The following is a 23,215-nucleotide window of genomic DNA, read 5'->3' on the forward strand; positions in this document are numbered from 1 at the left end:
GTTGTTCCTCTGTTGAGCAACAGCTTAGTTGTCTTTTATACTGAATATTGCAATATGTGGTATGCTGGTCTGTGGTGACTCTTCTTTCCCCACCCCCAGCAACCTCAAGGTTTTGCCAAAACCACACCTGTGATAATGAAGGAGGGCTTGACTCTTAGATGCCCAATCTATACTTCACAACCTCCCATTAATTATGTTGTGTGTAACTGTGCCAGCAAATCCCCTTGTGCCAAAAGTCTGTTTTTCAATCTCTAGCATTTTATGAAATAAACTACTATATTACACACAAGATAAATGTAGGCAGCTTGACAAGACAGTAGACGAGGTCTTAAATGTCTGGTGTGTTTCTGTGGAGTTATAGTTGTCTTTCAGGCGCTTTGCAGACTTCATTGCTTCAGAGTATCTCTGTGGAAAAGTGCCCATTCTTTATCTTTCATATTTTTGATCTAAGACATAGGGCTTCTGCTGTGTGTGATTAGCCTGTGGTGGATTAGGAGTTGAGGCTCTCGATCTCAATCCTAGCTCTGACAAGACTGTCTTTCCTACCTGTGTGGAAGTATTTCACAACACAGTAATATGTGAGTGTAAGGAAGACACGCTCAGTTTGGAAAGATGAGCAGTACTTGCAGGATACAAGCCATCTCTTTTAAAACACATTTACAAAATAATCCGAAATATCTTAAGTAGGAATCTAGTGGAATGAATCCTCTGAGTGCAGGACTGACATTCCTTGCTTCTCATTATTACCATCCAAAGTTACAGCTAGAAAACGGTTGAGTAAAGACTGTTTAAAACTTCCATTTCCTCCCCAGGAGCACTTTCATCTGGATTTCCAGAGGGTGCTGGCTGTTCACAGTGCTTCTCAATGGGAACAGGACTGCAGGGAATGGCTTTTCACATGAATCCCTCCGCAGATTGAAGAGTCTTGGTTGTTCATTGCACCTTTGTGCTGTGGCTAAGTTTGGCAGAAGCAGTAGTCTAAGAGTGCATGACCTGAATGAAATGTAGAGGTTTGGGTTTTTTGTTTGTTTTTTCATTTGAGGGCCAAATCTGAGTTATTCCTAATGCAGGATTTTATTGTTTTGAGGGTTCTACAGCAGACATTTGCTTTAGCAAACCCTTTCTTTATTGTTCAGTAAGATCAGCAGTTCTGGTTGAATGCTTCTCCCAGAAGCTTTCTCTTTGCTCTCCAGTGCTCATCTCTGGCTATGTAAAACCTGTTTGTATTTTATTGTTTTATCCATCAGCAAAATCTAGACAAAGGCAGTGGCTTCTGCCCTCATAGGAAAATCTACCACTGTCCCAGAAGCCATATGAGAGGCTGAGTCAGGATTTCAGAAGCCAGGTTGCATAGAGAGAAACTGAAATACCTTCCATCAAAAATGTGTATTAAGCATTATGCAGTTAATGACTGGGAAATTCACCTTTCTGGAGTGCCTTGAGAATGAGTATGATTTTCAAAATAAGACTACATCTTGAATAATTATGTTGGTTTTTATTTTATTTAATTAGAGCTACCTCTAATTTCCTTTTTAAGGTAGGCCATTTACTGATTCTTCCAGGGTTGATGTTTTTCAACTAGGACACTATTGAACCACAATTTATAGTATTTCAGGTATGGTTAAAAGACTTCTTTTTTTCAGAAAAAAAAATTGAAAAAAAAATAGATAAAATTTACTATTTTGATATTTTTCCAGTCACATGCAACAAATACAAGCATAAAATAGCATAACTGAGTCAGTTTGTAATTATATTTCTGAACAATGAAGCTTTTCCGTTCTGTACCAATCTCTTCCTGCAAGCCACAATTTGAAAAGGAGATTCTGATTTTCTGGTTAGAATAGGCAAGAATGTGTTAAGTATTAGTAATACATACTTGTTTTCAGATTTGTAGCACACATGCAGTTTGAATTGCATCAAACTGAACTTGTTTCAGTTTTCTGACTTGATTTTATTACTTTAAAATAATGCTCTTATTATTTTATACTTTGTGTCTTTATATATTTTTACGAGGAGTTTTTCTGACGTAAGTAAAAAGAAGTGTTGCTAGTCTGCTCGCCTTAATTTGATTATAAATTGGTGCTTTTTGTTGTGTGGTTTTCTGTAACATCACTGTTTTGCAACATCTTAAATCATTTTTTATGAAAACAGAAGCCCTGTCAGCTTGTCATGCTGCCACAAGATGTCATGAGAAGCCGTGTCTCACTTCGAGATGCATGTGCTGTGTGAGCCCTTGGCGATCAGGTCGAATGGTTGTTCTGGAACAATGTGTTCCAAAAGCATCTTGTTTTACCCTACAGTTAATGCCATGTCGCAATTTCTTGAAGAAACTATTTCATATTAGTGTTCTGCTTGAAACAAAAGTGACTAGTGGCTGGTTAAACTATCTTCTAACATACCTTGAAGCAGCAGAGATAAAAGTGTCCTGAGGTTGCTGTGGTATAGGTTGCCTCATAGCACAAGGCACTGTAGAACTAAAAGGTTCTGTGTGTAGTCAACACAAATGTGCATTCTGGCAAAGGACTGGTTTGTGGTTTGACTTTTTGTCGGGTTTGGTTTTTTTCCCCTCTGAATTTACTTCAGTGAGAGGATAAATGTGTTTCCTGGAACTGGGAAGGCTTTTTTTCCCTGTTAAATCCAGGAACATCCCAAAGTCTCTGGACTTTTGCTTCTGCTTTTAAATTCCCAGCTGAATTTTCTCTTTGAAATCTACATATTAGCTTGAAAAAGCCTTCATGCAGCAGCTTTGCAATGTTCCATCCCACACAGCTGTAAGGAGAAGGTGTTTGGTGTTGTCTGAGTTTACCAGAGGGAAACTCTGCAGAGAATTTCTCAATTATTCATATCTCACACACACACCTTGGTGGATTTCTTGATGAATTGTTTTATAGAGCACAGCACTGTCAGGAGCTTAGTTTTATCTCCCATTGAGCTCAGTGAGATCTGTGTGCAGTGCTAAAGTACTGAATGTGCTTTAATGCACTTCATGTAACTTTTTTCTCCATAAACTAAACATGAACATGCCAGGAGAAATATTCAAAGGTCGTGTGGGAGCAGTATTGACTCTTGAGTTGTCTCTTGAAGTGAGTCAGGGAGGCTGAGCAAAACTGTCACAAAAAGTAACCCCAGCTTTTTAGTAGGAGAGATGCAAAATCTGTCAGGCTAAGTGTCCAATGTCAGTTACAGGACAGTATTTTTCTCAGAATCCAAGGCCACAAGGGCCAACAAATATTACTTGGTCTACAAAGTTTGCCAAAGACCTTGCTTCAGAAGAGTGCAGAAAGCTGGCAGGATGTGAAAATTGAGGGAAGGTTCTAGCTGATTTGTGCTAATCCAGTAGTTTGGATTCTAGACACACAATTGTCACCGAGGCAAAGTTAATAAAACATTTAAAAAAGCCCAGTAGCCTGAATAAATACACAGAGTCCATCAGCAGCCCCCAGATACAGTGTTGATTCTGTGTTTGAATATGTATTTTCCCGTAAAGATATTAAATTGAACTAAAACTGGCATGGGACTGAGTAGTTTGTTATGATTGATTTGTTCCTTATTAGAAACCAAAATCACTTTGATGTATGTGAACGAGCGGTTCTGTTTCTCATTGTGCTCTGTGAAATGTCCTCCCGGTGGAGCCGAGTGCTTTGGAGGCTGGAGCGCTCAGCGAGCAGCGTACGCCTCAGCAGGCACAGCGTTCGCTGGTGTCAGCATGCAGATGAATAGACTTGACAACTAAATAATTCTAATCTTTTTCTAGGAAAGAATCTGCCAAGGCTCCAGCTTCAGACAAATCTGAAGGTAATTAACTATTCCCAGACCCAGAGCTGTACCAAGGGGCAAGAAAACAAATCATACAAAGCTGTACACTTGAAGTAACAAAGCTTCAAGGTGCTCAGGGTTGTGATGGCCTTGAGACTGTAGAGTTTGATGGGCAACACTGGAGAGAGTGTATTTTCACTGGGTATTTGCGGAAGGAGGTGTCTATCCCACCCCTTGAAGGATGATCAGTGTTACATTTGGTAAAGGCTTCCAAGCAGACAGACAGCTGTGCTGTGAGTGCCTTCTGTGTAGAGGGTCAGGGTGCTTTTCCCTGCACTATAACAAAGCTCATGATTTTCCTTTTTTAATTATTATGCCTGGCACCTGCTCTGTTCAGAAAGAGAGTTCTTTTACAGCTGTTAAGTCTAGGAGAATTTAGTATATTCTATGGGTGTATTGGTGCAGCCACACAGTTTAGTCTGGGTTGAAGTTAATGTGAGGGTACTGGAATCTTTATTTCACATTTATTAAAACCTAAAATATTTAAAAAATGAAGTGAATATTTTAGTGCACATAAAACGCAGAGTTGCCTCTCAGTAAATACTTTTTCTCTGTTAGCCAGAAGTTGATACTGGGCTATGCAATTTAACAATGAATTTCTCTTAGCTGCATATCACTACAATCCTAGGAAATTCCAAAATACATGGACACCTGAAACAAGTCCAGTGTAAGTGTAGTGTAATAGGGCTTTTTTAAAAGCAAGTTTTCTTTTATTTTTTAAGTTCTGAGGTGTAACAGATTTTCAAATTCAGAAGCACATAATGCAAATTAATTTTGTGTTAAGAACCTTTAACAATAATTCATTATTTCTAAACGTATTTATTGCTGAGTATGTTGTTGCCACAACTGTCGTCAGAGACAGCGTAACTTACAGTGGCTATGTGAGCGACCGAAACTGCAAAGGAATAGTAGTGGCAAAAGGTAGAAATAAAACATTTTTTATTCAGCCTTCCTTTTAAATGAAGGAAAGGTATTCCACATTTATAAGGATTATATTGTTGCTTTTTAGACATGAATCAAAGATACATATCAAAAGAGGGAAGGTATAAGACATCATTGTGTCATTAGGAATTCTAGTTCCATTTGAACAGGAAAGGTTCTGTTTATGATCCTTAGAGAAAGCATTCAGATCATGAACAGCACTTCCATTGGCAGGAGGAAAATGTAAGAACAGTTTTCTGAAAGTCTGTGTAAAATGAACATTCCCTTTTGAACCCTTCATTCAATTTCTGAACACATTTAAAAACTGTTGAAGAATTAATAGAAGCGAAGTGAAAAATAACATAAAAAAACCTTGGTGAAATTTCAGTGTTTTTTTCCATATTCACAGTTTAGTTTTTGAGTGAAATAGCTGTTGATTTCAATAGGCCTGAACTCATTAATTGAGTATAACACAAGGAGGACCTGCTTTTCCTTTCATTTACTCCAGGGTGGATGAAGAGTGACTTCACAGACTGTTGTGGCATTACTGTGCATAGACCTAGGAAGAGAATAGGTGAACAGAGAATCTCTTGACATATGCAAAGGATATTTTTTAAGAGAAAAGGATCTCAGTGTCTGGATCTGAATGTACTATACACCAGAGGTGTAAAGCTCATTTTCACCAGGATCCATGTCAGGTTCATGGTTGCCTTTAAGGGGCCAAATGTAACTTTAGGACTGCATAAATATAACTGCTCCTACAGTTTGACATCCCTGCTATACACCTTGAAATTAGAATATTTCCACTAAGTGTGTTGAACACTTGAACTTCTAAAACTTTAAATATGTGAGGTTATTGTCTTGGTGCACGCACATCCTATGAACAGGAACATGAAAATATCAGTGAAAAGCAGTTTTTTTGCATCTACTACTGTGTTGACAGTTTCATAATCCAAGAATGTTGCACATTTGCCATGGCAGAAAAGGAACCATGCTGATGAGTGATGATGATGCAACATACACGTCAATAGTGATGTCAATGCTGTGTCACAGCGTATTTGTCTTTTTGATTCTGTTTGTAATTTAAAAAAAATTACTAGCAGCTCTTAATTTTTTGTAGGAGGTTGATTAAATTATGGACTAACTCTGGTAGGATCAGAGATGCTCTGAGCTGTATCACTTCTGGACATGAGCTGGTAGGTCATTGTGACACTGGGCTGTGCTCTGTGTCCTCACTCATGTCAGCAGCAGCACAGGGATTTGCAGGGGTGGCAGCTGTTACTCCTGAACTGTTTTCCTGTTTTCTTTGCTAGTCTTTATGCTGGTTCTTGTGGCTTAGTTTATCATTGTATTAAAGAGAAACATTAATATTTGATTTTTTTCCCCCATGAAGCCAGGAAATTGGGAGTTGATTTTATATTAAAGCAATGTGATTTATGCTTTCCTTGAAGAACTCCGGAGTTAAGCATCTTAGGTCTTCTGTTAAATGCAGAAAGGAAGCACTTCAGTGTTTGCAAGAAACTTGCGTGCTTTGAGGTGTTTCGAAATATTTCACTGTTTCTTGACCAAGCTGCATTTTTTTGTTTGTTTGTAGCAAATTCTCTGTTTTCTGGGGCTGCAAAGTTTAGTGCAAGTAGCTTAGCATCCTTCCTGTGAAGTACAGGGTTGCAATCCCATTCTGAAAGCAGCGTTTGGCTGTTGCCTCTCCTCTTGTGGTGAACGACTGTGTGTGCAGCTGCAGTGCAGCTGTTGTGAGTGCAGTGGGGAGCACAGAGGCAACCTGCTTCACCACACAGCCCATGTCTGTCCTTGGAAAAATTCAAAGTGATGGGCCAGATGTCAGCGAAGCAGAGTTCAGAACAGGCTGCATTGTAAGCATAGGTTTAATTTCTAGCAGTTTTGGAGGCAGTTGGGTCTGGATCATTAAGAACAGAAGTTTCCTTCTCTGAATTACAAATATCTGTCAGCAGCTGCTTGACAACTTAGAGCAAACTTGGAAATATCTTCCCCAGAAGCCCGTGTTTAGCTTTCGCACAACTGTCAGGACTTACTCTATTTCATTGATTTTTATGTGTGAGTTCTCTGCTTTATACGTTAAAGAATCAAGGATGTGTATAGTGGAGCCTTTGTTAGGCCTTTGCAGCTGTGATCTGTACTGAAGGGACATTTGCTCTGCGAGTGCTCTGGTGTCTCCGATACCACTCCTGTGAGACCTGGCATGTGGACAGGACATTGTCTTTAAAACACTTCATCAGCTCTTAATCTCTTTGGAGTTTTGGAACACTGAAACGAATTGAATGTTTGAATGTATTTAACTAAACAATAGCTTAATATGAGAAATATGGCAGATTTTTGATGTGATTCTTAACCAAGGAAACAGAATACTCCTTTTCTCTTTATCTCATTAAAGGAGCGATATAAATCAAATAGGAAAAGCTGAAATTGTTGATCTCAGTCCTTGGTTGACCTGCATTGGGCAGAGATTAATTTCACAGGATCAGAGAACCAGTTGAGGTTGGATGGAACCACGCAGGACCATACAGTTCAACCTGCTGCTCAAAGCAGGGTCATCTAAAGCAGGTTGCCCAGGGCCATGTCCGATCAAATTTTGAACATCTCCCAAGAATGGAGACTCCACAGTGTCTCTGGGCAACCTGTTCCAGTGTTCAGGCACCCACACAGTAGAAGTAGTTTTTTATTGTGTTCAGATGGAGTTTCATGTGCTTTGATTTGTGCTCAATACCTCGTGTTGCTGAGCAGCACTGAGAAGAGCCTGGCTCTGTCTTTTTTACAGCCTCACGCTGGGTATTTATACACACAGATAAGATTGCCCTGAGCCTTCACTTCTCCAGGGTGAACAGTCCCAGCTCTTGTATGACAGGTACTCCAGTCCCTCCATTGTCTTTATGGCCCTTTGCTGAATTCACTCCAGTGTGTCCCTGTCCCTTGAACCGCTAAGCCCAGCGCTGGACTCAGCGCTCCACATGTGGCCTTGCCTGGGCTGGGTGCAGGGAAGGATCATCTCCCCGCACTGCAGGCACCGCTCTGCCTGACACCGCCGGCCTTCCGTGCTGTCAGCCTGCATTGCCGGCATTCCTTTGATAAGAGGCTTCCATTCTTGACAAAATTCCCATTCCCTCTGCCTTAGTAAGGGGTATGTCAGGGCTGCAGAGTTACTCCCCTCTTGTGTTTGTTGTTTTTTTATGGCTTTTTTTCATAAACATGGTTACAGTTAAAAATATTCTTATATGCTACAAAATTGCAGTGTAGGCTTACGGTGTTTACAGTAAAGACTCAACAAACTGTGCAATTCAAGAAAAAGCAAAACTGTAGAGAGTTTGTGAGGTGGGTTCTGTTTATTTTTAACGTTGGTAAAATATTTATTGTTTCTTTATGGATTTATTTGGTTTTAGAAAGCAAGAAAAAGATTCAGTTTGGAGAAAAGTGAAATTTTTTCTTTAGGGTTATTAAAGAAGTCCACCTTTTACAAATGTCAAAGTGTACCTCCATCATCCATATGATGAATCTTTATTTCTTTTCCTCTGTCTCTCCTGGTTTTCTGTAAGGACTGTTTCATAGCTGAGAAATTGGTTCCAAATAATTATGATGGCATCTTTGCAAATATATTATCAATCAGGTTTGCATGTGGATTTCTTACGTTTTTTTGTAGGCAATGCTGAAATCTGAAGCATTGTGACCTGTTGCTGAACCTTTACTTCCTCTCTGTGTTTTCTTTCAGTGCCTTTGCCCTAACAGCTTACCTGCCAGCAGAATGTCCTTTCCTGCTTAAATTTCTCCCATATATTCTTAGTTGTATGTATGCATGGATGATATATCACGTTTAATTGCTCTTCCTCTCTAAATCTATGTAATTTGACCAGAGGTATTAGTGGCTGCATTCTGTGGAGAAAGCACAGAAAAGCTGCATGTCGCTGCCTTGCCATGATTTGACTTTGTGAACATCAGAGCTATCAGATGAGTGCCATATTCTGCCTTGGAGTCAGAGTTTTAAGTGAACTGTGGTAACCCCAACACTATTGAAGCTGCTGGGTGCCGTCACCTACCCCTCAACTGCATTTGTTGTGTGCTTGGTTGCCTGCAGTCCTACAAAGACCTTCCTAGAACAGTGCTGAGTATCAGCAATTCGCCTTGCTGTTGGTGTGAGGCCTATGATATATTCCCAGATAATGCAGTTATACTCAGGATGGTCCCTGGGTGGTTGTTAATACTTAGTTAAAATAGGCCAAAATCTTTTATATTCTCAAAAATTTATTTTCCTGCCCTTTGGCTCTGGCCAGTATGTTCTGTTTGCATCCTGTGCTATTCTTAGTACAGTTGATTATCCTTCTCCCCCACTTCTGTTGCAAGACAGAATGACGTCTTTTTACCAGTCCGTGCTACTTTCACACATGGGTTCAGTTTCACCAGGGATCAAGAGCAGATGGATCGGTCGTGTGTGAGGACTAGTTTCATCCAACTGCTGCCGTGCTAACTGGAGTGGGCTAGTGAATGTGTTCCTTTCTTTTTCTTATCTATATAAATGGAAGTAATTTTAAATGGGACCTTGTCTTTCAGTTCCCCTCCACAGAGAAGAGGTTAAAAAGGAGAACACTTAGTTTTTGACAGGTCTGAAATTGGTGATTTTCTTGCAAGAACCATTTTCTCTGTAAGATGCATTTTGTGTTCTGTTTTGAGTGCATCAGCTCGGGGCCTGTCAGGAATAGTGCTAATTCCAGGAGTGTCAAGGGACGGCAGAAGTCTCTGTTCAGAGCTTCCGGCAATGGCAGGGAGATCAGCCAGCTTCTGTGTTGACATAAGGTTTTTCCCCATCTTTCTGCAGAGTGTGTCCCATATTAGGCAAGTTCCAAACCACATTAATAAATGCCAAACACATTTTCTGCAGCTGCAAGAGAAAGCTGCCCAGAGTGGCTATTTATCACTCCCACGCACTCTGACCCAATCAGACCCCCATTACCTGGACAGAAAATTGATTGGGAGGGGATAATTCTTTACAGCCTCTCATGAAAGAAACAGTTAATCATTTATCACTAGACTTAGTCTTTATGCTGTTTTATGGTTCTTCCACTCAGGACAGTAGGAACATGTGGGGCCCCAGGAAGTACCAGGACTCTGAGAATATTTTGAGAAATGCTACTGTAGTGAGCATGAGAGCCTTAAATGCGGGGTAGTTTATAGCATGATTTGTATCATGTCTTGATCCGTAAAACTACTTGTGATTATAAGCTTCAGCACTGAGTTCAGATCGGACTAGCAGTGACCTCAGATCCAAACTAGTTTTCAGTGACGGGGCAAATCCAGGGTGGGTTTTGGGAAAATTGACAAGAGCATATCACAGTTCACATGATTGTAATAGTATGAGATGTGAACTTTTCCTTGCTACTGTTGCCATTAAGACAATGAATGGCTGGATGAAATTGCATTGATATGAAGCACCTGGCTATTCTCCTACTGTTCAGCATTCAGGCTGTGTGGGTTCTAATGGTCTGCCTGTTTGCTCTGTGTAAAGATAATTTTAATCATTAAGGCAGCCTTTACCTTACATTGATTAAGCTTCTTGTTCTGTTTCTTTTTAGTCCCCCTGCAAGTAGTTGCCTTTCTAAAAGATATAATTTATCTTGACAAACTTGTAGATCTATTGACCTACGATGAACTAAGAACATGACTAAAAACATTAAGTACAGAGAGATAAAAACCTATTGTTAGGGAAGAATAAAAAGGAAAGCATCTCTGAATAAAATTTTCTTTAATAGTTTTTAGAATTCCATTCTAATACAAGTGGTCAAGGACATAATCGGCAATGTATTTAACAGCAAGGAGAGTCTCTTCACAGGTTGGCTTTATCTGAGATTCAGGGAGAAGAAAACCGTATCTACCCGTGTCTCGGAGCTCAAAAGTGAAAGAGTACTTGATGCCTTCATCGTAAGCCCAGTCGTCAGAGCCCCCTGAAGCAGGATCTGTTGATAAAGAAACAAAGTAAAGCTTAACTGGAAAAGTGTGGCTACGCATTGAAATGTGATGTACTTTGGGCTCAAGTAACGTAACTAGAAATGCAGAAAGAACACATAAAAAGGGATATTCAGTGAATTGATTGATCTTTCCTGTTCATGGAAAAGCTTCTGTGATTTTAGGCCATTTGCAAGCTTCCTTCTAGCTGATGCATGCAGGCAAATGTAAAAAAGATAAACTGCTCCCTCCTTATCAGTATTGTGGGGAGACCAGAGGAGGAATGTGTGGGGAACAGGAGGATGGCATGCTGCATGGGGTGGTTTAGAAAAATGCGATAGCAGAAGCAAATACCCTCTCACTGGGTAGGTTTTTGAGGTTCACACAGATCTCAAAGAACTGCAGATCTGGGATATCAGCTCCATGTTTTTCTTCTGGACAAATGGTAACCTCCCTTTCCAGTATTCTGGTGCAATGAAGGCAGTCAGTCTCTTTTGCTAAGGAAGGAGCCTCCAGAATTGCTAAGCATCACCAAAACATTTGTTAAGGAAAACCCTCCATAAATATTCTTAACATCAGGAGAAACTGTTTTAAAAATTATTTAAGGAAAGGGAAATAGTGAAAAGATATTAGTTTCCATATTTAAGGAAATGAAGAGATCTTAAACATAGGAGATACTAAAGTTCTAGAAATCTAGATGCACCATACTCAGCTCGGCTTTTGTCACTGCAAAGGCCATACCCTTACAGCTGGGTTCCCAAGAAGGGTAGAAGAATGGAATTGTAATTAGTACATTTCTCAGTCTGTAATGCAAAGTAAAAGAAATAATTATCTGTGTTGCTAGAGTGGCTGAAGCCATTATTCATATCGTCTTTTCACTTTGACTGGAGATACTGGAAATGTAGAAAAATCTCAGGTCAAGATTTTTATGTTTTGATCTAAGCTGCATATGATTTAGGAATTCATGCTATGGACAGGAATTCCTAAACACTTTACCACATCACTTTACTTTCCAGGGGGCCACACACTCCCTGGGATCCTTAAGGAATAGATCATCCCGTATTCTAGAAATGACAGATTCCAGATATACCTCTGAGTATATACAGATGAAAAAAAGAGACTGCTTAGGAAGAGGAGCAAGAGTCACTAGAAAACTGCATTTGATAGGCTTAGTAGCACTTAATATAGAGGGCTAGCATATTTAGGTCAGTACTTACAGATTGTTGTAGCTCCTGGGCCATATTCATATTGAGTATTATACAAACTGGACAGCTGTTCGGTTGCAGCACGAGCAATGGAATACTGTAGGCAAATAAGAATGATAAATGCAGATTTTCAGAATCTTTCTGAGTGAATCTAAGCAACTAGATTGTTGAATAAATTGAAAAGCCATGCTCGAGAAGTTTTTATTTGAAAACTGTTGTTCACCTCTCAGAATGACTAGATGTCGGTAGCTGACAAGGCTCAGCTTGTCCTGTTGTTGTGAAAAGAGCTTATAAGTAAAGAGCTTGTTCTCTAAGATTTCAGGGAGTGTAGTCCAGTCTGTGTGTTGCTCCATCCATGTACAGCCTGCTGTAGAGTGCAGTGGGGTTTGGGTACATAAGGGGACAAAAGGTAGCAGCATTTTCTATACTTAGAAGAAACTTGTACAAGATTAAAACTAAATTAGGTATCTTACTTAGAGATAAGAGAATCTTAGAGAATACTAACAATACCGTAAATTGTGAACATACAATGGCCTTTCTTTTCCTTCTATTGTAGCTATAAATTCAGAGTAGAGTCAGCTTAGTCAGTGGAGTTGAACAGTGATACAAGTGAAAGCAGATTAAGGTCTTATAAATATTAACAGCCAGAAAAGACATAAATTACCCTGGAACCATACGTAGTCTCATTAATTTCAATTCATTTCCTGTGCACAGGGGGACTCATTCAACTCCCACTGATTTCAGTGGGGGCTGGATCAGGCCCATCACTAGTACTCTGAAGCTTTGTATCTTTGCAGTAAGGAAAATTACAGAGTTTTCTTTGGAACGTGTGGCTTTTCCAGTTCTTCATTATACAGCATGTTGGTAATAAAACCTGAAAACTATTACTAGCAGATGATAAATACGAATGATTTTTGAAAGCAGATGTTTAGTATAAGAATAAGCAATGGGTTGCCATATCTTTATAGCTTGCAGCTGAATGGCTGAAATTCCAGGAATTTCCTCAAGCCCATTCTTTCTCTGTAGGTTATACTCTGGCTTACTTCCCAGTGGAAGATATATTGTAAAATATTCTCTGTTCATCCTTATGCTTCAAATGTTCCTGTGAATTACTCAAAAAGGCATGTTGGACAATGTGTTTAGAAAATCTTAGTTGGAAGTTTTCTCAGCTTCTACAAAACAGCGTAAAAATATGCTCGCATTAGCACTGGCAGTCTAGTTTGTTGCGGAGTTGAAAGTATTTCCCCATTCACAAATGTTGGATTTTGAACATCCTAGAATTATGGGAATTTGCTGTAGGAATTTGTGATCATTTAGCACATAAAGAATATTTAAACAAGGCAAACCAAAGACTATTTGAAGCTTATCACCTATAAAACTGGCTGTACCTGAATGTGAGGTTTTGTTTCTGGCCTCTCTATTGTCCAAACACAAGCAATTGTAGGAAGAATGTTGTTGCTTTGCATTTCACAATCTTGGATTCAGAGCGATGGCAGGAGCGAGGCTCCCTCCAGTGTTTGTTTGTTTGTTTGGGGTTTTTTTGGGAGGGGAGGGAGTGTAGGGTGGGATTGTTTTTTGTTTGTTTTGTTGTTGGTTGGGTTTTTTTGTTTGTTTTGGGGTTTTGTTTGGTTGGGAACCCCTTAATAGGCTGATTTTTCTAAAATCCATAATAATTTTTAACACATGTTGAGGGAATTGTAGAGGTTGGAGTCTACTATCTGCTAGTGATACCATATTTTCTTCAGTCATCTTTTGTTTATAACATATACATTTAATCAACAGTTGAGATTGAGTCACATCTCTCAAAATGAATGAATTTTTAAATGTAAACTGTTTCTTGCTATTTTCAAATATATGCAAAGTAGAAATTAAATTTGTAAAGATAGTCTGATATTATGTATGGATCTATTAGTAACCAGGATTTGCCCTCTCTTATTAAACTGCATGGGAGGGACAATAGAACAGAGCTGCAATTTGGGAAGAATAGGACATTCCTTTCACTCACCTGCCCAATGATGGCTTTAAATAATACCAGAACATATACCAAGAAAAGTATGTCAGGAAATCTTTTTATCTGGGGGAATTGTTTTTTTATAGGCCAGGAAGTTGTAAAAAAGAGACATTTGTAGAAAGACCAGTTGAGATTTCCAGCTGTTAAGAGCTTGAAATCCAAATAAACAAGTTCCTCAAGCTCTGCAGGCGGGAGATCGAGGTGGTATTTTAAATGACCCCCTTTAAGTGAAAAACATGACTGAGCATTTATAACTTCATTATGAAATTAAACTTCATCAGAAGTTTTGATATCTGATTTTTTCCTTTAAGCGACACTCTACCATTTGCTTTCCTGGTAGCTTTATAGTCCAAAACCTAAAGATATATTAAAAAAAATCAACTTTATAGGAACAAAAGTCACCTCTTAATAATATAGTATAAACCAGCAAGACTAATACAAAGTAAGTACATACTTGTGAGTATAAATACAAAATATGGGATTTTTTTTTAAATAGCACGATTTTTCAAAACCATCTGTAAAAAGGAAATAACATGCAGATTTATGCAGAGGGATGTAAATAATGCCCAGCATTTTCAAAAAGGACAAACGATATTTAGTTTTTGAAAAGTAGTTTGGATTGTCAAGCCTGTATGTTACTTGGAAAACAGCTGCAAGGAGAAACATCGATATCTTTTTGACCTTTGAGGGTACTCTTTGCTGTTGAGGGATTTTTCTACATCTCTTTGCATAACTGGCTTAACTGAATTGTTGGGGTTTGTTTGTTTGTTTTTGTTTTTTTTACTGTTAAGAATCCTTCTCTTGCATGGAAAATTTTGCTGAGAGTTATAGTAGCAGGGCAACAACTGGCGCCCTGAAGTCCTAGAAATAACTCCAAATTAATACCTTGTAACTGGGAGCAGAAATGGCTTTTCAGCTTCTGACGTGCAGCAGAACTCACAGAGCTGATGATTTCAGCAGAAGTTAGAGCTCCCTGCACCAATCACCCATCTGTGTTTACCCAGCAATTACTAATATTTTACTTGATCTTGTGTACAGAGTGCATGGGCCATTGAGACAGCAGAGCTGTGTTCTCAGTTGCCATTATCTTACATAATTCACAACCTTTAAATCTGTTTTTTCTAGTTATGAGCTTTTAATGTAAGATATGTTACTGGCCTCTCTTAGCACATCTGGAGTTTTGAACTAACAAGATAAATTATGAGGCTAAGCATCTTCTGTGTGTTAATAGGTAATTTTTGGGGAGCATCTCCCTTGTTTTACTCTTGTATCATCAGGTTAGATTTGCCAGGAAATTGCAGCTGTTTGGAAACCCTTTGGGGACGTTGCTTATGCAGCTGCTGCTTGTAGACAACTCCCTTTGCCTTCATGGTCTGACAGAGAACTGGAGAAGCCTTTTGAATGATTGACTGGACCTCTAGCTCCCTTCCCTCACTGCACTGCAAACTGATTTGCCCAAGATTGAAAACTGTATTTTTCACCTCAGTCTCATGTGCTACTTGAGGGGCCCTCAACTTCCTCTGTAATGAAAGTCTGAAAATGTGGTATTTGCAAAGTTAACTTCGTCCAAATGAAACTAAACTTCTGAGGCCTCTGGTTTTGCCAATAAAAACAGACTCCCCTCAGTGCATGACTGATGTGTAATTTTGTTCACTATTCTGTTGTTGCTCATAGTAAAGTATCTCCCCCAAGAGTCCTGGGAATCCAGCCACATGGAGGACTTGGGTATGATGCTTCTTTTGCTTTACAAGCCTGTTTCTCTGTGGCAATCTCACAGAGTGTTTAAGAAATGGATCCCTGGTGAGAGGGTCTCCAGTGTGACTGAGTTAAGGTGAATGTGCCCTACACCTATTGGAGACTCTTGCCTTTCAGTCATTCATACATGAGCTTCATCTTGAAGATGCTGCTACTAAAAACATCCTTTTCACAATTTTAAGACTGTCAGTACAGAGCAGTTCTGTTGTGGCAAACTCGGTGGAGGAGCTGTGAAGCCAATTCCAAACAATTGCCTTTCTGCCCACTTTCCTGTTTTTTGTGCTTCCCAGCTGACTTCACTAATATTTACTTGTAACAAGTAGTACAATCACAGGAGTTTGCAACAGCACAGATAAAACAACAGCACAGGTTGCAACTCCTCATTGGTATGTCCGAGTCTCCTAGATGACAGGATTTTTGCCGTTCAAAAATTTTTACACACAGGTCTTCGTATATCCTAAACACTTTCAGCAATAAAGTCAGGAGTGAAAAGACTTCTCCCAGGAACCAGGTTAAATAATCAAACTGATATTCACGAAGTCAAACAATATATTTGAAATTCACTCCTCTTGCAGGCTGTACAGACTCTGGGCAAATCTCCACTTTCCACTAAATCCCATTTTAAGCACTCAAGAGGAAATTAAATACTAGACTGACTCAATGTGGAAGGTGAATTTTGGTGAGCTGAAACAATAACCAATGTGGTTGGTATGCATTCAAGTAATACAAACTGAAATCCTGTGTCTAGAAAATTATCTTGGGTGGTAAATTAATATAATATTCTGCAGCCTGCCAAACTGAAATGATACACAAACGTTAATGTGACAATGAGTATGAGCTGGCTGTAAACATATACTTGACACTGAGCTTGTTGTTTAACTGAGAGACGGAATGGAACCTGGGAAGGAAGGGCACGATGCACATTCCTCTCCACTATCAAATCATAGTTCAGAGCCAATTCAAATACAAGCAAGAATTGATAAATCTAGGATTTTCTGCTGAAAACGAGAAAAGCATAGGGTGACCTAATAGAAAGCGAAGGCCAAAATATGAACTGATTAAAAATTACGGACTGAAGTGTTTATGAAAAGTGTGATTAAATACAGAGTTCCTTATTGCAAGGGGACAAAAATGTGAATAGTAAAATAAAGATCAAAAGAATTTTTGGGGGTGTGGAGAGATACTGGTCTTGCCAAGCACATTTTTTAATTGTAACAAGCTAATGCTCCTGTCCTCTGTAGGAGATGGATTCAAGTGTGTATTCTGTGTGCAGAGTGATAGTCTAGGGTATAGGAAAAAATGAGTCAAGAGGATTATGAAGCAGGCAAAATGTGATTCACCAAAAGGAGCACATTTTTCTTTCAGGGTGTCATCACAAGAGTATTGTGTAACTTCTGAGAAATTCCTGACCTAGATTTTCTTGTCTTGGATGTTTTTATTTTTGTTGTTGAAGTGTTATTTGGATAACAGTGAAAGTTTTGTGCAACATCCTGGGGGCAGGGCGGGAGGGGGAACAAAACAACAACCCTGAATACAGGGAGAAAATTTGAGGGAAAACCCCTGTGAGCTGTGGGGTTGAGATCCTCAGAGACCCTCTTGCATCTAAGGAGAAGGGTGGGAAGTTGTGGAAAGGAAGAGACATACGTGACTTCCATAATGTTTTACATCCCAGAGCTGGGGGTGGTTGAGTGATAGTTCTAATCCCCAACTCAAAGTATGTTACAATAACTTCGAAGCTGTTCTGATTTGCTATAGCAATGCAATGGAGCATAAAGGATGACTGGGATTCTCTGTGAGTGCCCTGTTCTACCTAAGAAACAAAAACCAGAATGGTTTTATGCCTTCTGGTGATTTCTTGAGGCTGTGAACAGCAAAAGTCTTTTGAGGTGCAGTTCAGTACACTTGCAGAAAAGGATAGTACAAGTATTCTCTAAATCTTTCTCTTCTGCAGACTTAGTGGCTTTAATCTCAAATTACTCAATTTTTGTGCCCTTCTTTATTTCAAACTGTGGAATGCAGCATAAACCCTGTGGTATTATGCTATCTTTAATTGCATACAATGGAACAAAATGTTAATGTTAAGCAGACATGTGAGGGTTTGTTTAAGCACATGTCCAGTTGCTCACTGACACAGATAAGAAATTGCAACTATATTTCCTTTAATTTATTAGATCTGTCAGAGTAAAAATAACATCTAAGATAAGATAATGGCACTACCAATGTTGCTTCTTCATTTGCAAAATGATTTATAATCTTTTTATTTGCCTGAACAATTTCTGTTAAAATTTGAGATTCTCATTCTTCAGCATTTTTCTAAATTCTAAATCTAGACAGAACTTTTAGACATGAAACAACAATTGACAAACAAAATATTACTTCTTTTTGTAGCTGTCTCGTTTCAAGCAAGTACAATTGATTGAAAAACTTAAATTTTCTTTATTCACAGCTTAAATGAATGTGTTTTAGTTATTTGAAGTAATCTCAAAGGCTGCATTTTCAAACCTGACCCAGAGCCTGTTGACTTTCTATTTAATTCACTGACGTTGAGGTGAATTTGGCCCTTTCTCTTTATTTATCCCAACTACAGGCAATGTGGATTGGGTGCTACTCTGATATCATTCTCCAAAAGAAGGATTTTTGGCAAGAAGTCTTCCCTTTTTAAATCAGATACTACACAAGTTGAGCACCTCTGGGATCCTGCTGTCTTTTTGTTGGGATCACCAACAGAGGAAATATTTTCCCTTAATTAAGATGTGAAAAACACTCATAAGGTCACCTTGTCATGGTGGTGAGATTTGTGATTGCTTTGTAGCAGAAAATAAAGGAACTCTCTCTGTGTTTAGTGTGCCCAATTTAAAATATAAGATAAAGTGTTGTTGGAAAGGCTAACTTTCAAAGTAAAATCAAATGGTTGAAGAGACATATATATAGCCTGCATTGCTGAGCTATTTAACTTTTTATGCTGAGTGGTAACAGCAGCATTGTCTTCTATGACAGGAAAGGAGACTTTTTATTGATAAAAAATTGAGCACCTTAGTATGAGTGATTCATTAAATTCTATGGTGTATTAGAATAGAACATTGCTAATATAAAATTTTAATCCAATAAAAGAATTGGAAAACCTAGAAAAGCACATAGGTTATTTCTTATTGTTAAGGATTGTTTTAATAATGAGCTTTCAATGTAAACTTTTTCCATTTAACATTGTGAGAAACATGCTGTACTTTTAGTTAGGTTTCATCACATTTGCTCTTGATTCAAAAAATTGGGCAGAATGTCATGCAAATTTTTAACACATGGGAACTTTGTGTTCTTGACAACAAAGCAGCTTCAAGGGTTTTGTGTTGTTTTATTATTTTACACCGAGCTGCAATGTGTGAAAGCTTTTGTAAAAACTGAATACAAGAAATCATACAGTTCCCTGGAATAATTACAATTGAAAATTTCTGGAATATAAATTAAGAAAACAAAATCTTCATCTTAATTTCATCCTCTCTTTTAAGCTGCAAATAATGTAACAAGAAACTTCACTGTTGGCCCCAGTTTGTATTTGTGCTTCAGAATCATGACATCTCTTTGGGAGCACTCATAAATCTGTCAAACCTGCACAGCAGAGCAACACACAGTGTTGTTGCCTTGGACTTTTGGCAGCATCCAGGAAAAAAGGGGAATCAAGATTTGTTTGTTTTGTTTTGCTATGTTGTTTTCCCTGCCAACAGCTTCTAATCGCTAATATGCCAGAGAACTGAAGTAATTTTATTATTCATGATTGTTGATTTTCGGCCTTATAAAATGTTTGCAACTTTTATAAACATTTAGTAGTTTTAAACCCTGTCTCTGGTTTTAAAGATTAAAAAAATATATTCCAGACTGTTGTTATTTTACTTAAATGGCATTAGGGTGGGGCCTTTCTCTAGGGTAAATAAAAGAGCTTTTGTCCTTTAAACCACCACATTCATCCTTTCCTCTTCCAACTAAAAGGTGTCTTTGAGTCCAGGCCTGTTTGGAAAGGCCTCAGAACTGAAACTTTTAACCTGTTTTGTATCTAATTGATTTTAATTATGAGAAAAACTGCCTCGTTGTCCTAAACCTGTATCAATAGGAGTTTTACCATTTTACTTCGGTGAGAACTGAAGTTCTGTAGCAAGTGGTAGCCAGAGATCCTTGTCTGCTGTTGATGATACCAGTTCAGCCATTTCATAGTTTTTACAATCTATCAAGCAGTTAGCTTGACTTACAGGGCATAATGTTTCCATGAAATGTGTTAAAGCTACGTACACAGCAACCTCTTGAGCCAGGAGGGAGCCGTGCTGTACGGCACAGTGGATTTCTGTATGGCTTGACTGGAAGACAAACCTGACCTTGTGGCAAATTCATTGTGTATGTGGAAATTAAATAAGGCGCTTAAATTTACCCTGTGCTTGAACTATCTTGAAGCTATCATGGTTTCCCTTGTTCTTGCTATGAAAGACTGAAGTATTTTAAAAAACTGGCTGTACAGGTTCTTTCCAGATGTTAAAGAAACTGCTTGAAGTTAAATGGACCTAAATAGCAAGTGATGATTTTTACTTATTCTTTTCATTAGGTCAAAATGACAAAAGGACTTACCAGTTCATTGGAATTCAATGGTAATTTGTAAGTGTACGAATAAGGATACAGCAGCAGCTGGGAATAGGAGTGAATCGTCAAGTATGCCTTGATTGTAGAAAGATGTTCACGAATAAAATCAGCCAAAGCCTTGGTCTCCTTTTCAGACTCGGGTGCAGAGCCACAGTAGTCGGCAGCACAGGGCCTTTTTGAGGCCCCAAGAGCTGGGAAGAAAAGTGAATTTTGTAAGTATTTATTGAAAAAAAAGTTGTTTGTTAGGAGAGTCATGTTACACTATTTTTTATATTATGTAAGTGATGTTGAGATTTTGATTTGCTTCAGTACTTAAAAGTCCTCTCCTTGCACATCTCCCCCATTTCTAGGATGTTTCCAAGAAACAGAGAAGTGGAAACCACTCAAAAGAGATCCCTCTCTGCTGAGTGAAACTGACCAAAAGGAAACTCTTTCAGTTTCTGTTCTGAACTCATCCAAATGTGTGTGTGTATCTATGCACACATGTGTGCATAGATACGGTCATAGAAGTAGCCATATTGACGATTCTAGTAACGAAACTGTGTTTTGCTCAAAACTGCTCCAGCAATTGAACACAAGCTCACAGTACTGTACTGGTGGTCTTCACTCAAGCTTGAGCTGGACCATCAGGTAGGAAAGTCTACATAATCAAACATCTTTGCTATTGCATGTCTGTATGATCACTCACAGTTACTGTTAGGAGACACTTACTGCACCAGCCAGCATTAAAATTCCTGTTGGGATCTGTACCAATGCAAGAACTACCAGCATTTCTAGAGCGTGTCTTTCTCCACATGCGGTCCTGAAATACAATGATGAAGCATAGATCAAACCTAAGAGAAAGTTCTAACAGTTGTCTCTTCCAGCAACACTGTTGTTGAGAAACAAGAATGTACTTACATTTGTCCAAGTGTAAACGTAACCATCAATATTAAGAACAGGCAAAACATAGAAGTCCAAACTGTCGAGAAGTCTGGTCATGACGGTATCTCTTCCATAGGTCTCAACAGCCTAGTCAGAGAAAAGTAGAAAAAGCTGATGATGCCTTTGTAGATCTGTATCTCCTGTGTGTACTTAGAGGCCTGGGACTGGATCAGGAATTAGTGAATGTGGTGGACAAAGTCATCCAGGTCACTCCATCACATGACACACGGCAGCTCTGTGATATTACATATACTTTGAGGATTTGCATTGACCTAAACCATGCTGTTGTTAGAAAGCCATTTCATTTTGGTAGATAAATTATATGGTAAAGCAATGTTGATTTTTGAACAGGATAATGAATCACTGGAAAGAGATTTCTATCTACTAGTTTCTTGTTTGCAGACAGAGCAAAGTTCCTATCCATATATTCTAACTACATCCTGTCACCTTAGCGGTTTGGGTATATTCTATGTGAGAAGGAAAAATCATTATTCCCACTTTTTATACCTGTTGTGCAAATAATTGTCATCAATAATCAAAACTGTAGAGAATATTTCCAAGGAACATCCTTATACATTTCCAGTCGTAATGCTGTGGATGCACGTATTCATAGGGAAGCAGATTTTCCCCTGCACTTTTTCATGCACATACATTGAAAGAAAGACACAAGAACTCCTGCCGTAAACCTGTATATCATGATTGTTCATGGCGTGCCACGTTGTATGCCCGCTCACAGATTTATATCAGTGTTGAGGGAGCATGCGATGATCATGGAAATTTGCTGTAAGAAATGTGTTGCACCCATGTTTCCTTTACACAGACATAAAGGACAACACAGGGAGCAATGCAATGCAGAAAGGCATCTTTGGCCTTTAATTAGCAAGTGGAAGGTTGGATGTAGAATCTAGAAAACAAGTTTCAGATCACTAGAACATAGTTTGTCCTATTTTATTTTTTTTTTTTCTGCTGCTTGCTCATGCTTTTCTCTAGGTTTTGGGTTTTTTTTTACTTTTACATCTAGGAGCAATCCCAAGGGAACCACTGATGATGCTTAGAGGGCTGTGCTTTTAAAGCACTTCTCCACACCTGGACCCACTTGAGCAGAGCCACTGGTGGTGTCAGGTACACTCATGAATTAAGTGGCCAGACGGTGCAAATGACAGCTGTAGTGACGCGAATTGCTAAGCGAAAAATGGCAGCACATACTGTCTGCAGCCTTATGAGGAGCTAATGAAATCACACTGCCTTTGACGGCGCTGAGATGTCACTTTCAATTTCCACCGCTCCATAAACAAACCTGCGTGGCTGTGGCTGGCTGATAAAGCTGAGATTGTACTTGCCACTAATGCCTCTGCGAGCGTGGCTCACTCAGTGCTTTGGCTTTCCTTTACTTGAGTTTTAAATCCCAGCTGCTGCTTCTGTTTGTTTGTTTGTGTTTGTTTGTTTTTAAATTTTCAAGCAGGAATTCTTTCAAAGTTTGAGGTTCAATCAGTGAGTTGTTCTGCCAAATTGATTGACCCCCCCTGCTGAGGGGGAGTACGTCTCTTCTCTGTAGAGAAGACTCTGCAGCATTTGATAACTCACATCTACTTTATATTGGTGGTGAGAAGGAGAAGGCAAATGAGATAAAATTCAAGGTCTAAAGTATACCAGCCTGAAGTGAAGCTAATTTAACCTGTGCAGCTCTTTCCTGAATATGGTTTCATATTTTAGAAACTATTCTGTACAACTCAAAGTGGCAGCTCAAAGGGAGGAATATGCATTTCCCTGTTTCTGAGTGGAGCTCAAGGAATTTCATTTATAGTCTTCCTTCTCTCTTGGCTACATTTCCTCAGTGCACTCTGTGCTTAGCTGTGTTACTAGACCTGTTTGCTTGTCTCTCACCTTCCTGTGACTACAGGTACAAAAAGGAATTTACAGACTGTGTAAGTAACCCTTTTCGTTGTCAGTACCTTGTACACGTTTTTAGGTAGTCTTAAGCTGCTGAAAGATTACAGGT

General features: G+C 38.9%; 1 protein-coding gene across 6 annotated transcripts in view; it reads right to left on the reverse strand.

Annotated features, from left to right (window-relative positions):
- Positions 1–10,524: 10,524 nt before the first annotated feature.
- Positions 10,525–23,215, reverse strand: part of CPB1 (carboxypeptidase B1) — a gene marked incomplete at its 3' end in the record, with an annotated part of 56,053 nt that continues 43,362 nt past the window's right edge. For all 6 annotated transcript variants that reach the window (XM_082056609.1, XM_082056613.1, XM_082056614.1 and 3 more), the window contains 5 exons: positions 21,193–21,303; positions 21,004–21,094; positions 20,281–20,483; positions 11,919–12,003; positions 10,525–10,712 (listed from right to left, as the gene is read on the reverse strand). In XM_082056609.1, coding sequence (XP_081912735.1) covers positions 10,525–10,712; positions 11,919–12,003; positions 20,281–20,483; positions 21,004–21,094; positions 21,193–21,303 — 678 coding nt within the window. The remainder of the gene's footprint in view (positions 10,713–11,918; positions 12,004–20,280; positions 20,484–21,003; positions 21,095–21,192; positions 21,304–23,215) is intronic.

This window comes from Streptopelia decaocto (genome assembly GCF_964273445.1).
Source record: "Streptopelia decaocto genome assembly, chromosome: 6".
NCBI lineage: Eukaryota > Metazoa > Chordata > Aves > Columbiformes > Columbidae > Streptopelia > Streptopelia decaocto.